Source organism: Lynx canadensis, chromosome C1, assembly GCF_007474595.2.
Source record: "Lynx canadensis isolate LIC74 chromosome C1, mLynCan4.pri.v2, whole genome shotgun sequence".
In the NCBI taxonomy this organism is placed as follows: domain Eukaryota; kingdom Metazoa; phylum Chordata; class Mammalia; order Carnivora; family Felidae; genus Lynx; species Lynx canadensis.
In genome coordinates this window covers 194,405,218-194,423,297 of record NC_044310.1, presented here as the reverse complement: position 1 = coordinate 194,423,297, position 18,080 = coordinate 194,405,218, and the positions used below count along the sequence as shown (strand labels likewise).

The 18,080-nt window shown below is 37.7% G+C and overlaps 1 protein-coding gene across 29 annotated transcripts in view; it reads right to left on the bottom strand.

Annotated features, from left to right (window-relative positions):
* Positions 1 to 826: 826 nt before the first annotated feature.
* The window catches only part of MAP2 (microtubule associated protein 2), a 285,416-nt gene continuing 268,162 nt past the window's right edge, over positions 827 to 18,080 (bottom strand). For 16 of the 29 annotated variants that reach the window (XM_030325899.2, XM_030325900.2, XM_030325882.1 and 13 more), the window contains 4 exons: positions 11,506 to 11,598; positions 9,447 to 9,528; positions 4,954 to 5,066; positions 827 to 4,726 (listed from right to left, as the gene is read on the bottom strand). In XM_030325899.2, coding sequence (XP_030181759.1) covers positions 4,511 to 4,726; positions 4,954 to 5,066; positions 9,447 to 9,528; positions 11,506 to 11,598 — 504 coding nt within the window. In that variant the 3' untranslated portion in view covers positions 827 to 4,510. The remainder of the gene's footprint in view (positions 4,727 to 4,953; positions 5,067 to 9,446; positions 9,529 to 11,505; positions 11,599 to 18,080) is intronic. The other 13 variants (XM_030325892.1, XM_032594496.1, XM_032594497.1 and 10 more) reach the window with 1 other exon arrangement.

Here is an 18,080-nt window from a genome sequence, read left to right as displayed (position 1 = left end):
ATGCTGGAAGTTGGCATGGGGGTGGAGCCTGTGAATTTGCATGTCTAACCAGGTCCCAAGTGATGCCTGAGCACAATTTGAGTAGCAAGAAGATAAAGGATTGAATAAAGATAGTGAAAAGGGCATATGGACCCACATGAAGTCCACATTAGGACCTGCACAGAATCAATTCCTCTTTTTTCTAGCGGTAGAACCCGACTTTACTTAGGACAGAACATTTAATTAGAAGGGAATATTTCCTCTTCACGATTAGTTTATGTAGTCCAGATAAGACCACTTCTTCCTTTGCTCTCTTCCTACCCCAGCCACCTGGGATAGAGTTAATCATGTGACCCAACCATGGGCAATCAGCAGAAGTAAGCAGGTGACCCAAAGTTAAATGATTTTCAGACCTGGGACCTTGGCTAATGCTAGTGGGAAGGAGGCTTTCTTTAGTGGGTTGTAAAACCTGGAGCTTCCAGTGACCATCATGAAAGGTCAATAAAGCCAACACAGAAGAAGCAGAGCTAAGATTTAGAAAAAGAAAGATTCCTAATGACATCTTTTGAATGCCTGGATCCATCCATGCCTGAGGCTTGAACTGTTGGTCACTTAAGTCAATTTGATCTGTGCTTCTGTCACTTAAAACAGATAGCATCCTGCTAAATACAGTAGTAGATGAAGCCTGGTACACAGTAGGAATTAGGGAGATAATTGTAGCCTTCTCAGCATAATTTTTCCTTGATTGAACTGAGCACTGTGTGTGCATGTGTGTATAATGTTTTTTTCCAGAGAAGAAACAATCTGAAACTATAAGTTAGGTGACAAGCAATTTTATTTTGCAAAACAATCACTATACAGCAACAAATACATTTGCAAATTTTGATTGAAAAACATGAACTAACTACAACCAGCCATTGAAGAAATGCCTTTCTATGGTAACAGGCTCTAGAATTATCAGAAGAAAGAAACCCCCCAGAGATTTGTAGCGGCATGTTGGAACCTTGGAATCCCAGCATACAGAGTATACTTTGTGTTGATTTTTTTTTCTTTTTGCTAAAGTTGAAGTAGATTTTCATGATTGACATTTTCTAAGTTTAAAAATAAGCTATTTCCTGCAGAGGGACTTGGCCTCAACCTACACACCCAGGCTAAAAATCCTAGGTGTAAAAACACAAACATCAGTGTTGATTTTAGCACATCAATCTTGGAAGGAATGCCTAAAGTTTGTCTTTCCAAGTCATGAATGTATTTTTGTTTTTTGGGTACTTAGACCATGAATAGTTTATTTTCCTCATTTTTGTGGCATGAAAAATAGGAGAAAAAGTGTAATTGTAGCAATGTCACAATCAACCACATTGAGATGATTTCTTTAACAATATCGACATGATGTTATATTTTGATGATTCTATTTCCTGCTGTATTACTATATGAATGTGTGGAGAAGACCAGCTACCGTCAGCAGATTCTTCCATTTAACAGAGTTCTCTCTTCAGCCTTCTTTAGCCAAACCTAGTTGGTGTTACACAGGTGTCTTGCTTGTGGGTGGGATTTCAGCCTATCACCCTGCTGGAACTCAGCAGGAGAATCCAGAGAGAGTTGGTTCCTAAATGAACATGGCCTTTGAAACTCATCAGGAACTTGGATCTTCCCTGTGTCATTATGAAGTACCCAATTATTGGTTGCAGGTGACCCAAGAGAGTGAGTTCATTGGAGAAGCTGGCCTTTTAACTCTTCACAGCTCTGGATTACTTATGTATCCTTAAACAGGTTCTCAAAGGCTAAAGCCAGAGAGAAACTGGCATTAGTAGATCTAGAATTGGAACTATGAAGCTTTAATTTCTAGATCAGCGTATGGGTATCCCCACAAGAGTGGTGTTCAAAAAGCTTAATTTGTGTCGTTAATCTTGAGAGTGAAGGCAAGATAGGTTCCACCCCCTCTTCCCATAAGAAGACATTTAGCCTGTGTGTTTCCCTCTTCCATTGGTACAAATTATCAGTTTCTTTTTGTTAACATTGTAAAGAATCACATTTCCATACAAAGGAAGGGCATTTATTCATTATAATTTTGCTGTGATTTGAAATAAACATTTGTTTTAATGCCAAATCTAAGTTAAATTTAGTGCTTTATATAATCTTTATTTGGGGCAAGTATTTGTAGGAAATGGAATTTTAATATGTAAAGCATAATTACTTATTCTTAAGTTTTACAAAAAATTTAAACCAGGTTGATAAAAAAATGCTTATTTCATGGGTTAAGACTGTCCTAACCAACTGTTAACTTCTTTCTAGAGAACTTTAATCACTATCTAACACTATCAAACATGTAAGAAAGTACCATAAGTCTCCATATAACTATTCTTTCTTCCATTATTTTCTGGTGCATTTCAAGGGAAGCTGATGAATAAAATGCTCAGGTTGGTCAAATCCACATCACAGCACTTACTAGACAGAAAATAGATATATCCATGGTCATACTGAGCAGTTTCTAATTTTTTGACTGTCGTATAAAATAACTGATTTATATTTTCAGACATGTTTGCCTATGTAAAGCCTCCTTGTTGAGAATGAATGATATGATTTTGCTCCTAGAGTTTTTTTGATGGGAGTCACATTGGTTGCAATATCCAGTGGTCACAAAATGGCAGTACCTGTGTCTCTCTGTCTTTGTATCCCTTGGCTGTGTTCTTAGATACTACTATACTTCCTCATTGCTACATCCATGCTCATCATTTCCTCCTTTATATTCAGGAATTGGCTTACGGAGATCAAACACCTATCAGACCATTTGCCTTTGACTGTTCATATCCAACCTACCAGCCCCGAGCAAGAAAAAACAGAGATAAAATACATAAGAGCATCCACCCAGACTGGTAACTCATTGCATATTCAGGCCATTGACTATCAATTGCTTATTCACAAGTCTAAAATGAATGATTTGTGAGAGGAATTAATTCATTTGTGATTTCTAGATTCAATATTAAGCCAGACCAGCATTACCTTTTGATAAGTAATAGTCATATAGTGTTCCTTTACAGAGGGCAATGTTGGAAGTCCTGAAAAGACTGATTTAGATATCTGTATCTCAAATGTTTTGTAGCTATACCTTCTCAAAATACTGTATTTGTCCTTTCTGATCAAGGGATCTTTACTTTGGGTAAGAAAGCCAAATGTTTTCTATCAGGTAATTTAATTAGCAGTAACTTTTTGGAGGAGTGGGGCAACATGTCCCAAACTCCCTCTGTGAGTTTCAACTTTAGCAAATGGAAAAAAAAAAAAAAAAAAAGAAAGAAATCCTAAGAAGTCTGTTTTGTGAATGATTACAGGAATAAAACCCAAACTATTCCATAATTCAAAATGAGATAAATCCATAATCTTAAACCAATAATCTGTAAACCCTTTCAATGTATAACTGGACCCACCCCGACAAACTCCATGTTGGTAAAAGCAAAGAAAAAAAATTTTTCCTAGCATCACGGGAGAGACTTGTATCTGGCACTAAAACAGGGTTACAGCTCTGAGTTGTTACAGGAAGCAACTTCATGCTAAAACTTTTTGTTCTTTTTTAATGTTTTTTTTTTTTTTTTTGAGTAGGGAAAGAACCCTGCTAACATCTACTTTCACATACCTAAAATTGCAACACCAAAGGGTGCAGGAGACACAGATACTGTGAATAAGGAAGTATAATATTCAAGTATATGAGGAAGTATCACAAATGGCCACAGAGAAATATATATATATTTATATCTATAATACTGTATCAAACAGATGGAAAGGGAGTGTGAAACTGGTAGTGTGGACACAAATCTAGCTGATCAACTGACATTCTAATCAGACACGAGCCCATCCTAATGAAAGTGCTTCATTCCTAAGAGATGCACTTTTATACCACTTCCTCAACCACAGATCAAATGCTTCGTAACTATTTTTAATTAGTTAAATAATTTATTGGATTGACTTATACTCTGATATAATTATCCAGGTCCCAAATGTTAATAACTTAACTGAATCTTTCTTCCCATTTATACAAAATAACACTTAAACAAAAAAAAACAACAACTTATTTCTTACATGCTCTTTCCTTCCTGCAATCAGACTCCTTGATTTAATTTAACCTGTAATAAGTTAAAATGGGCAGCTTTTATCTTTTCACCCAGCAACAGAATAGTGAAATGAGCAGCTTGGATTTCAACAAGGCCTTTCAGAATGTATGGATAGCCTTCAGGCACATGAAAGGTAAAAATGCAAGTTTTAAAATAATAATACTCCATGCAAAACAGAGCAGAGCAAAAATAATTGTCCAACTGTACTCATGTAAAGCCAGTGTCTTCCTGTTGCAAATGGAAATCAAGTCAATTTCTGCATATACTATTCATTGTTTTTTTTATAAAATTGTAACAATTACTACAGTTTGGGAATGAGATTATTTATTTTATGGTTTGTAAAGAATGAATATAACACCTGCTCAGAGCCCACGCCTGCCAAGAGCTCATGCCTAAATATTATTACTTCAACGCTAAATGAGAAATATTCACAAGCCCTGCTTAGCGAGTGCAGCAGTGACATCCTCGGCCAAAGTGGCAAGCTGAGGGGATTCGAGCAGGTTGATGCTTCCAGAGGAGGAGACATTGCTGAGTCGTCGGGGGGACGCCACGCTGGATCTGCCTGGGGACTGCGTGATGATCTCAGCTCCGTGGTCCACACGGGCCTTAGCATGCTCTCTGAAGTTCAGCTTTTGACTGTCAATCTGTTCAAGACAAACATCAGTCCTTGTTAACTCAAGCATCTTAAATGGCCCCTAGACCTCCCATCGTGTCTCAGAGCTGATGTCAATGTCACTTCTATTCAGCTCTGCCATCTCTACTTCCTCTATGCCCAGGTCTTCCATCTGGGACCCATTTTGATAAGGAGTATTTCAGAAGGATTAAAACAAAACAAAATAAGACAGGCTTGGCTCGCGACCTTGTTTCTTACCTTGACATTACCACCTCCAGGTACATGGTGAGCATTGTCGAGTGAGCCAACTTTAGCTTGGGCCTTTTCTTTGAAATCCAGTTTTACACTCTCAATCTTCACACGCCCACCACCTGTGAGAGGACAAAGCTTTTAAATGCCTTGCTACCATGACATCTTCTATTTGTGGTGACTATTTCCCTAAAATGATTTCAGTAGATAGACCATCACAAAGCACAAACTTCATTTACTATTCTTTTGACCACGGATGTGATGGGGATTTTTTTAGAATTCCAGTCCATACCATTATTCCCATACCACCCAAGGTAATGACATCTTTATTTTGTACCATTATATGGCCTGCTCTACATATTAATATCTTTTTCCTCTAAGCCAAAGTGAAGGCTGATTTCTAGATAAGTTTCCAATGCACTTATCTATTTTGAAACTTATCCCCTCTTGGGGCGCCTGGGTGGCGCAGTCGGTTAAGCCTCCGACTTCAGCCAGGTCACGATCTCGCGGTCCGTGAGTTCGAGCCCCGCATCAGGCTCTGGGCTGATGGCTCGGAGCCTGGAGCCTGTTTCCGATTCTGTGTCTCCCTCTCTCTCTGCCCCTCCCCCGTTCATGCTCTGTCTCTCTCTGTCCCAAAAATAAATAAACGTTGAAAAAAAATTAAAAAAAAAAAGAAACTTATCCCCTCTGCTCTTTACTTTTCAACTAATAAATTCTTCTTAATAATCTACCTATGTCTAACCTAAAATATATGAGGGGCATTTCCTTATCTATACAACAAAAACTCTAAAAATAACACAATGAAAATATCTCCTTTCACCCTTTCTAAAACATGGAACATCCAATCTCTTATCCTTAAGGGTGCAAATTAAATTGAAATGAAGATCTTCTTTAATGTTCTTCATGGTAATAGGTCACTTTTCCAAAAAACTATAGGTTAGGAATGGTGCACATACGGGTCATATATTCATTTGTAAAATTTCAACACTGAGAGCTTGATTGATGAAATTCGAGCTGGAAACTAAGTGGTTTATAACTAGAGAGTTTTGAGAGTGTCCCGTTATCATTAGCAGATGGAGTAATAGGAGGAGAACATGAAGAGATCCCATTCTTACACAGATGCCATAGGACCAATCTTACACTCATTTTGATCTGATAATGGGGATACAGTTTGGACCATGCCATTTCCCTAAATGCTAGTCTTAAATTTGAGGATCTACTGATAGATGAGAGTGCCAACATGCCACCTTTTAGAGTGATGCCCCTATCTCTGCATGCCTTTTCCATCTTGCAAATGCAAGGAGTTCAAGCCCAGTTGGTATCCATTGTCCTTTAGTCTGAATTAGACTCCTTTACCTCTCCACCTAAGATTTGCTTTCACTTTGATTAGCAATTTGGTTTTGGCTGTGTGCATTTCTTTGAAAGGCCAGTGGTAAAAGACATGATCCTCTACTATTATTGCATCTGTCTTAGGATTTTGACTTGGGAGAAACATGGAAACGGTTTTTCAATTTTGGACTCTTGATGCTTATTTATCTCTCAAGGTCAGCAAAGAAAGGTCTGTTAAGTCTTCCCAGACTTAGACCTTGCAGTATTTTTCTCATATGATACCTGGACATTTACAATGACACCCAACTACCTGGGAAAGTGCCCCTTGAAATTAAATGGTGTGATTAGATTACATTTTGAAGCTATATCCATTCGTTCTTCTGAAGGTTTAGGATGTGCATGATGTTATTTAGCTCATGCTTACAGGAGACATGTAGTTGTCCCTCCCTCAAAATATGTATTATTGCAATAAATTTTATTCTTCCAACATTTCACCTGGCCATGTGGGTCTCACTTGTTAGTTGTGATGGGATTAGTGTGATTTATAAAACATACTTATCTTGATTAGAGCATAGAGGATGTTGAATTCTCTAGATGAGATCCACTTTCTTAGGACCTTTCTATTATTTTTTGGTAGCCTTTAATAGAAGTGGCCTTTTCAAGCTCTCTTTTATGATTCTATGTTGTGTCAACATAACTGTGTTAAATTTTTTGTTGAATTCTATTTTACGACAGAAAAAAAAATGTAAGGTTGACCCCAAATATATTCAGGAAAGGAAGCTCGAGAAGTCTGTTTTTGTGAAAATCCTACTAGAAACTTTTATATAACTATTAGAGAAGCCCATTTGAATTCATGGATCTATCCCCTTGGTCCTGAAGAATCCTGGCACCCACCAGGAGCTGTGATTGTGAAGGACTATAATCTTTATCAGGCCTCATACATCCTAAAGTTGAGCTTCCAGGTATTGAGTTGTTGCCTTTATTTTCTCTGTACATATTCCACATTCCAAAGTAACTTTGTGAAAAGCTTGCTGTTGTCAAGGATCATAGTGTTAACACTTCTTTATGAATTTAGTCATCTGCTGCAGTTCTTAGAAAAGTAAGATCCAGATTTAGAAATAGGTGGGAGTCTATGACAATAGTCTTTTATGACCAGTAAATCTTACATAGACTATTTCCTTAACTGTGTAACATTTTTCTGTGCATCAAGAGTCTGGTTGAATTTGGCTAATGGAATACTTACTGTCTAAAATAAAGAATTCAAAATTTTATTTTGCATTCTGGAAGAAAATAGGTGGTATGGCCAAATACTTGTCATGTTGACACAGCAGTAGAGTCAACTAAGTGTTTGTAAGCTTGAGGTACAGACAGAATTGTGACGATATGCAGTATGACACCATGTCCCTGCTGCCTCAGGAATGAAAGAGAAGCTAATTCCAGGGTAACAGTTCTGAAATTAGTATTGGACATTATTGGGGATAATCTACAAAAAGACATGACCACTGATTGACCTGAGAGCTGGACCCGGGCACTTAGAGACTTCTCGTTCCCTACCCTGTCCTGGGAATGTGGGTTCTGCTTGCCTTTCCTGCTTCCAGAGGCTGCTCGAAGGACGTAGCTCTGTGATAACGATGTGGTGTTGAGAGCTACACTGTAAACATGACTAAACCCAGTTAAGGCCTCTTTATAAGCTTCTAAGATTTGGCAAGTAGGTGTTGGGATCCACCTTGCTGCTGCCCAAGACAAACCTCATATGTAAATTCCCTTTCCTTATTAAAATTGCCACTGCCAACCTGGAGTGGCCTGCCTCTTTCTTCAGTTTCTCCCTGCCTTCTGAGTACAGGGGCCAATTTCAGATTATACCAGGGAAGCTCCCAAGAGGGTCGTGAACCAACAGAGATTCCATATATGTATTTTCTAACTCCTTGATTTACTTTATGAACACACCTTCTCAAAGTGAAGCCTGACCCCTAGACATGTTTCCAATGCATTTATTCATTTTGAAACTTATCCTATCTACATTTGGTTTTCAACTAATTTTCAATTAGTACATTGCTAATAATCTTCTCTTGGTCACAAATCTTATTGGACTCAATTGTTGTTGTCGACAATTGTTGTTGTCGTTGTTCTTTTTCTTTTTAAATAGGCTTCATGCTCAGCGTGGAGCCCAATGCAGGGCTTGTACTCATGACCCTGTGATCAAGATCTGAGCTGAGATCAAGAGTCGGTGCTTAACCAACTGAGCTACCCAGGTGCCCTGGGGCTCGCAGTTCTTATCCCTCGTTTCTGATAACATTTGAGATAATGAACGGTAATAACCTATTACTTGGTTTAATTAAGTTATCAGGCATACTAACATCGTGTCCTTCTATAATTCAATGGTATGTACTGTGTCAAAACATTCTTAAGAAAATTATAAATTTGACAGTTGTCCACTATTTACATAGGCATGCAGGTAGAATTTAACAAAAATATGTGATAATGATACTCAGAATAAAAAATGACTCATAATATGTTAGATTTACATTTTAAAGATGAAATAATTCCCAGCAAGTATGAATATAAGTTCTACTTTAGACCACTAGTCCCATAGGATATTCTAGAAAAACGAGAGGCCAATGGTTAAATGAATTGGGATGAGCACTGCATCAAGCAATGGATCCATTAAGCACTGCATTCTGCTGAGGGTTCGTAATGCTTGTTGACCTACTATAGGATGTGAGAAATTCAGCAGATAAACACATTTCATCAGCTTTGCTTAAGCACAAACCCTATTTCACATAATGTAGAAAAAACGTTTTCATGAAAAATCTTTGGAAATGCTAATTTCAGCTCATGTAATTATGTATGAATACATGGCCCACGGTATTTTATGGACTATATATTTTAAAAGAACTCCAGTGTGCAGGTTGAGAACGTAGAGATAAATGCATTTTATATATCTTTTGATTTTGAACTTGTCCTATGATATGTGGCCTCTTTGTGATATTGAAGTTTATCTGTCCAAATGAAGATGGCTTGAAGTTTCTAGCTTAAGTTTCTATTAATAAAAGCATGAATTTTCAGGATTTTGAGACATTTTTCCAATTAGGTATTTCATAACAAAAATTTTGCTTGTCAATTTCTTAAACACAATTTAGTATTTCTCTAACTACTAAGAAGAATTTATTTACCTGGCCTGTGGCGGATGTTCTTCAGAGAGCCACATTTGGATGTCACATGGCTTAGGTCTATCTTCTTGGTAACAATCTGTACCTGTATGAGCCACATAAAATATGCTTAAAATGGTTGGGACATAGACAAGCTCCCAAGCTCATATGCAAAACCCACAAACATATCCAAGCTCACAACACCCAACAACACAGAAACCCAAACTGAAGTACATACACACACACACACACAGGAAAACATAACCTCCCAATATCCTCCCACGTTTGATTGGGGAGAAGGACTAAAGTGAAAGAAAATCCTAGGATAGAAGATTTTATTAGTAGAAAACAGATCATGCCACAAGAGGATAGCAACACCTGGATTAATAGGGCAAGCTTCCACTCAGAGAATGAAACCACACGGTGTTAAACCTTCCCATAAGCAAAAAGCCAAGTGAAGAGATGAATTATTTTTTTAAAAGTGATTTTTACATAAAAGTGACCACCATTGCTCATAGATATAAGAAGACCACCACTGCTTTAAGATACAAGAAGAAAGCTGTAACCATGCTTTTCTAAAATACTATTGTCATGTCTTGGCTAATGGAATTTTTCTCATACACCAAATTATAAGATGGTATTAACATTTTTTCTTGTATTTTATTGAAATTATTTCCTCTCCCCGTGTTAGAAACAGTGCTTTTCCAAATGTGGGCTGTTGTCCATTTGCATTAGATGTACATGGGATTACTGAATTGGACACTGTGGAAATGAGGCCGTGGAATCTGCATATTTGAACAAGTGATTCTTCTCTAGAGGAAAGTTTAAGACTATTGTTTTGGAGGTTGGAAGCTCCCCTAATTTCTTTAAGATGGTTAGTTATCTCATTTATCCTTTGCCACTTAGCTGTTTGGACCAGCAGGCCCTGCAGTAGAGGATAGGGGTCACCCTTTGATACCCTCCAGTTATTTCCCAGGACCGAGACTGTTTCTGTGAAAGTATCGCATGGTTTGCACTTACAGTCAGGACACAGGGAGGAGGGCAACGTGTCAATGTAAATACTGATCCTGAGGCTTAGCTCAGCACCCTTAAAGGAGCCCAGCAAACCTTGTTATGGACTTCCTATGACAGTGATATTTTCATGCTCAGTGGGACTAGTTCAAGCAAGAGGTGACAGTTCCTGGCAGAAGGCAGTTGTTTGTCCCCTTTCACTGCTTGACTCCATCTCTGCCCAGCTGAGGAGCAAGGAGCCAAGAGTTATTAAACAGGTGAGAAATCTGGACTTTACACTGTAAATTACTTAAGTCACAGATGGCCAGGTTCTGAAGTTTTAGGTGACAGGATCTGTAGAACAGACAGTCAGCCTGGCTCACCTCTTTTATTATTCTTATTTTGTGAAGAATCATGCTGACTATACCTTGGGTTTGCCTCTGCCTCAACTACATTTTAGAAACATGGATTCATCTTTCCCTTCCTCTCAAAGGACATTATTTCCACTCAATTCAAGGCACAGAAAACATAATCCCGTCAAGACAAAATTTATATTGGGACTTTGAATGACACATGAACTGTGTTTCATTAGTTTTGCATTATTACAAATGATACCCTAACTCTCATGAATAGCGATGGACAAAAGACTGTCATAACACACTTTAGGTACTTTCAAGTGTATCAGCCTTTGCTTCAAGAGTAATTTAAATGGAACTATAAATGTGTGTGTGCCCAGCTGACTTCTGTTGGGGAGTAGAGACAGCATGAGGAAATACCTTGAAGCCAAAGGCCAGCAAACAAAATTGGCAAGTGAGGTGGGTTTGCCATCCCCCTGAAAACCACTGTGCAGTCCATTAAGGTTTTATTCCTCAATTCAAAGAAAGAAATTTGTTGATGACCTTACAGGGAAGGATGGGAAGTCCACCAGCAAAAATGCAAGGGTGACCAGCTCCCCGACCAGGGCACACGTGGAGCAGCAACAAGAAGGGGGGGGGGTGTGTATTGTGAGGAAGGCAGGAAAAGAGACAGTGTGCTGGCTGTGCAGATGGCTCCAAACAATCAGGACAGCTTTCTGATAGAAGCTTCTACTTACATTTCCGCCCCCAGCAGAATGTTTGATGTTATCCTTGGAACCACATCTGGACTGAACCTTGCTAAAATCGATCTTCTTGTTTAAAATCCTAACCTAAAAGGAATTGGAGGTAACTTCACCGTGCATTTTTCTTTCAGTATGCTGGGTATAGGGAGCCAGAATGGATCAGTGCCAAGGAGGCTCCAAACTTCCTTCCACCTACATAATCATTTAAGAGAAAAAAAAAAAACTAACACTGGAACTGAAGAACAGATCTATCATATAAGTATGAGCCCCTATTCTCCTGAATCCCCAAGGGCCAAATGCTCAAGAACTTTAGATATCCAAGTTGTAGGCAGGTGTAATCTGGAAATGATGAGAAGAATAGAAAAATAAAAATTGGGTCATCTGTGATGGGGAGGCTCCTGATACTGTGGACAATGCTGGGACTCAGGTCTACTCTATGAAAGGCCCAATAGTGTAATTCAGTGTAGTAGATGCCCTACCCCCTTAAATCCTACAGTGTCAGCCATCGTAATTATAAATTACCTGGTACATTTGACTTTTTATTGGTTGACATAGCACAGGTGAGGTTCCTGACTGGTTGGGCTGAATGCCATAGATGAGGGTTCTTATGCATCCAGTGGAAGTACCCTTGCTTTCCCAAGGGCATCAACAAGGAGGCTCAGGGCCTCCTCTGCTGAAAGGGCTTCACTACTGCCTTGCAGGTTTGGTTCAGTGGTCTTCTGAAAGGCCTCTCTCTGACAGCTGCTCATAAACAGCCATAAACCTTGGATGATTGGTGTGGAAGCATTCTTTCCATGTTTAGAAGGAAGCAAACCAAGGACCATTAGTTAGCTGACTTATACTAGGTCATGTAAAGGTAGTCCAGGCCTTCATTAGGTCCAAAAGGTTTGAGGTTAGGCGTTTTATTTCTATTTTCAGAAAGTTCAGTATTCATCTTAAGGACAATAGCAAATCTAGATCTGGACAGACATTACTCTAGTGTAATGTAATGTGTAAAGTAATAGCTCTTGTGACTTCTTTCACGTGTCTTAAATTTTGCATGTTTTGGAGGGCACATGAATAACGTAAGCAGGGAAAGAAAGGTTTATTTTTGTTGGTTGTTTTTTTGATTTTTACTTTGGCTACTTCTACTACTCTGCCGGTGTCCCTTTAATAGCTAAAGAGAAATTATGTTTTCAATGCTTTAGGGGACAGTTTGTCCTCTTATTATAAAAAGCTAAATAAATACATCCTAGATATACAGCCCTCTCCAAGAGTGGTATCACATCTCTTGGTATTTGCAAAACAGAGTAAAAAATTCAAGTTGACATTGAGTCCTGACTATTTTTAACTAGACAAAGCTTAAATTGCAGTGCCTGCCTACCACTGACAAGAGAGCTTGTCCCTTACAGGGAAATATCATTGACAGCTCTCACCGGCTGCCCAAGGAAAGGGCCTCTTGCCAAAATCTGAATTCAGAAAACATGATGACTGGGCCACTCTTTAGGGCATGATAAAAATTCCAATTTAAAAAGAAGGGGGTAATATCACAGAGTCTGTACCTAACAATAAGTGTAGTTGTATGCTAGGAATTTCACATAAAATGGAGACACAAATAACTTTGTCAACAAGGGCCATTACACCTCAAGCCTCACAGATAAATTATTTGTAGAAAGCAAATCATTTTATTATTTCAAATAATAATACTTTTAATTATCCTCCATGAGTATCTAATTATTTTGTCAATGAAACAGAATTCATCTAAGCCATTTTTCCTAATCCTTGTGGATGTACAGGGTCTCATATTCCATTTGCAAATTTTAATTTAGAGATCATTAGAATACAAATCAAGTGACTCATTACCAAGTGATCAAAGCCAAATGTTAAATCTGATTCACTTGTTGCAAAAATGGAAATTCCAATTTTAGTTGCATGAATCTGTTTGACTCTAACATTTAATCAACTGGCAATTTTTATGATTTCTAAAACAAATGATTCAAACCTAAAGGGGGCACATTGCTAGCATTATTTAAAGACACTTTAAATCTTAAAATCCTAAAACTTAAAGGCTGACTTCTGTCGATTTTCCTCAGATTTTCTAGAGAATCATAGATTTTCTAGTGAAACAACCAGGGGTCTTTTTTGACGGTTGACTTTCCCAACCTATGTCTTTTCAATTCTTAAGATGAAGCAGACCTTTGACATGCATTAATAGCATGTTCTTTACATATTTCCATATTTGTAATAGTTTCAGAGTATATTGTTTTTGCTAAACAAATAAGGCAGAATATGACATTCACCATTTTGCTTGATGGTTGAATAGACAGAAACAAAATCACTTTGGGCACTAGATGCTTGATGCTCAGTAAAGTTGTGCTCTAGGTTGACAACTTGCACCCACCTAGTCCATGTGATGCACATTTATGCTTTAACAAAATCACAAAATACTTCATGGCAAAGAACTCTGGGATCATTTACAAATAATTAACACCTTAGAGAGTTAATTCCACAAATATCAGCAGTCCTCAGAAATCATTCCACAAAATAGAAAAATAGATAGCTGCTGTGAAGGAGAAAGCTTTATTCCAGATTCGTGCTCTTTTTCTAAATCAGAGACTCAAATTTCAACTCTCTGTGCTCTATGGATGGGTCTAAATAAAAATGACTTTTTTGGGTAAGGAATTTCCATGGAGCTTTTGTTTTCCTATATATCAAAGGAAAATTATTTTGACATTTCAGAGATGGTCTAGAAAAAATATAACAAACCTCTATTTGATGAACTAATTTTCTATATTCATGATACGGAGGAAAAAATATTTGAATAATCATTATACAAGGTTAACTCTAAAGCACATTTTATCTTTTTTGTCAATTTCTTTCAGTCAAAATTTTTACCTGCACTATTAATGCAAAATGGAGTCATTTGAAAGAGTAGCAATCTTTCCTTCTGTGTACTTTATAGTGGAAGGGAAACGTATTATTTCAATGAACTGAATCATCTTCCTAAAGCTCTGCCTTACTCAAAATTCTCCCAAAGTCTATTTTCTATTAGATGCATCAAAAATTCTTAGGTAGGCCATCAGGTTCTCCAAATTCTGATTTTTGAGCCTGCTTCTCAAAATTTTACATTTTGGCCAGACAGTGTTGCATTCCATACTTTAAGGCCCTTGTTTACGTTTTGAAGTTTATTCCCATGCTTTCTTTATGTTATCTCTCGCTAGAATGCCTCATTCCAAGTTGAGTCTGGAACTCGTCATTCTTCAAGGATCAGCCCATCAGTCCCTCTCATGGGATCAGTCCATCAGTCCCTCTCAAGGGAGGCTGGCAAAAAAGGATTTCAGTCTCAGGAACAAAGGTTGGAGACTTGCTTGCATTCACTGTTGACTTTTCATTTACATAAGAGTCATATAAGAAAGAGTTAAAAAGAATAGACTAATGTAATTGAATAATTAATCAGAATTATTTTATTTTACTTTTTACTAATTCTATCTTCCTCCACCACATTAGGGAAGAACAGTGTAGTGACTTTCTGGATATTCCTGGTGCGACTCTGGTTGGATTTTATAATGATGGTTCAGTTGAAATGATATGCCACTGTACTCTCTCTGCATGGAAGTTTGAATGCTCCTTTAGAGAAATACACTTCTTTTTCTCCCCAAATGAGGTTGCTTTAAGAAGGACCAGAAGACAAAACGTAGGATATGTCTGAAGGCAAGAACAAATTTCTTTTTACCAGAGCTTCATTGGAAATATGAAACGTGTAAAATGAAAGAAAATATAATCCTGGTTTATGGTTTTTAGTAAAACGATTTATAAACCAGAGGCATTAATCACCATGTCAACTTGAATTTCTTAAGCAATGGTGTTTTGATCTTTTTTTTTTTTAAATTTGACACACTCTGATGCTGGTTTCTTTATCAAAAGATCCACATGCAGCTCAAGATAGCAAGATATGGAGATTAACTGGGAGTTCAAAAGTTTGGATTCTCTTCTTGGCTCTCCTACATGATAGTGCTAGGCCCTACAGACAACCTCTAGCTAGGTATGATCCTTAATTGCTGTATCACTTCTTTATTCCTCCATCTAACGTTGTCTTAGAAAGAATACTTTTTTTTTCTTTTGGACAGGTAGTGGCCAGTGGCTGATTTCCCTTCAACTTTCCAGGAGATTAAGCTTTTCCCTTGGCTTTACATGATTTCTCAGGAGTGCTTAAAAATAAAGCCTTTCCTTGGCCGTGCATTAGAAAAACACTTTCTCTCCCTCTTTCTCTCTCAAAAGTATTTCCCATTTTATAGCATTCAATTTTAATGAAAACTATTTATCGAGCCTATTTAGGGTCCTGCAGTATCATGTATTAAAACAAAAGGGGCTCCTGGGTGACTCAGTCAGTTAAGCATCGGACTCAGTTTTGGCTCAGGTCATGATCTCATGGTCATGAGTTTGAGCCTCGTGTGGAGCTCTGTGCTGACCATGGAGCCTGCTGTGACTCTCTCTCTCTCTCCCTCTCTCTCTGCCTCTCCCGCCTCTCAAAATAAAGAAATAAACACTTAAAAAAATGACAACCTCAGGTATCTCTGAAGAATAAAAGTTCTCTGGAACAGATGATGTTTTACAAAGACTCTTTTGTTAACAACCATGTACTCAGATTAAAATGCATATAGACTCTATAGTCTATTTCAAAATTTTTTTTTATTTATTGAATTGCAAGGTCTCTTTTCTTTTTAATTTACACAGAGAGAGAGACAGAGTGCAAGCAGGAGAGAGGAGCAGAGGGAGAGAAAGAAGAGAATCTTAAGTAGGCTCCATGCTCAGCACGGAACCCGACTTGGGGCTTGATCCCACGACTCTGGGATCATGACCTGAGCAGAAATCCAGAGCCGTTTATTCAACCCACTGAGCCACCCAGACGCCCCTCTATTTCAAACTTTAACTCTGCCTATACTGACCTATAACTTCTTCAGAATTTGATGTATCAAATATAAGCAATAAATAGAGTGCACATGTAAATAGAAATAACAGTTTATATCAAAACCTACAATTCCACAGAGCTCTAAAGGAAAAGGATACATTGGAGGGGCCCATCAAGATGCCAGCCCAATTTTTCTATGCAGGCTATGCCACACAGCAAAAAACAGAACCATGTCAAAAACCCTGAATAAGCAAATAATGCTGAAAAATTTGTAAAGAAATGGTTGGTGGAACAGACACTGAGTTTAGGCATTAACCTCATGGTTGAACACTGGCACTACATTTTTTTTGTTCAGTTTAAATTTGTAAGAAATTTAAGGAATAGTGGACCAAGTGTAAAGGCAGTAAGTTTTTTTTTTTTAATCTTTTTAATGTTTATTTATTTTCGAGAGAGAGAGGCAGACTACAAGCGGGGAAGGGGTAGAGAGAGAGAGGGAGAGACAGAATTGGAAGCTGTCATTTCCACTGAGCCACCCAGGCACCCCAAGGCAGGAAGTTTTAAAGGGTTTATTTAGGGGGTGCCTGGGTAGCTCAGTAAGTTAAGCATCCAACTTCAGCTCAAGTCATGGTCTTGCAGTTTGTGAGTTTGAGCCCCACATCAGGCTCTGTGCTGACATCTCAGAGCCTGGAGCCTGCTTAGATTCTTTGTTTCCCTCTCTCTCTGCCCCTCCCCCACTCACACTCTGTCTCTCTCTCAAAAAATGAATAAACATTAAAAAAATTTTAATTTAGTTCAGTTGTTTGAAAATAATATGAGATTCAAGGTTGTTCCTATGTCCTTGCTTGGCATGTAAGTAAATAGCAAACATAAAAAGGACTCTATAGGCCTCAACTTGTAATGATTTTTATCATAGTTTTTAAATTATTAATATTTATGAAGCATAGCTCCAAAATTTTTCATTAACCTACAAAAGACACTTGAATTATAGTTATAAAATTTCTCTTGCATAAAGACAGGGTCCATGATATTAAGGAGCTTTTGCTTTGAGAAAATGTTGACTTTCAAACACACACACACACACACACACACACACACACACACATACACACCCTTGTCAGTATAATATAATGCATATTCAGTGAATAGTTTTTCTTCATGCTAGATTGACAGTATTTTAAAGCTTATGGGGTATTTTATTGCTTTTCTTATTTAGCACTTATTTATAGCCCAATGAGATGGAAAGAAATGGCTTGGAAAGAACTTTAAATTATTACATAAGGGCAAGACAGCTAGGGGAAGATAGGAAATGAAGAAAAAAAGCCACTTCTTTTCTGCCTAGATTGTAGAGACCATGTCTCTTTCCATTTGTCATAGAGTACCCATCAGGGTCTTAATAAATGTTTGATGAAATAATACCCAATGAGAATGAGTAATAAATCTAAATAAATTTTAATTCTCTTTTAATTTATAAAGCTTATAATTTTATTAATTTACTTATATGTTAATAGCACTCAGTAGACCTTTCACAATGGTGGCCATCATAATTTGACAGAATGAGAAAAAAACCCTCTTTCAGTATAATTTATTACTTGCCTCCAGCATTAATTCCATTTTCTCCTTGAGTATGAAACTAAAAGTAACTTATTCAAATTACACGTGAAAGGCCCAAAAAGTTTTCTAA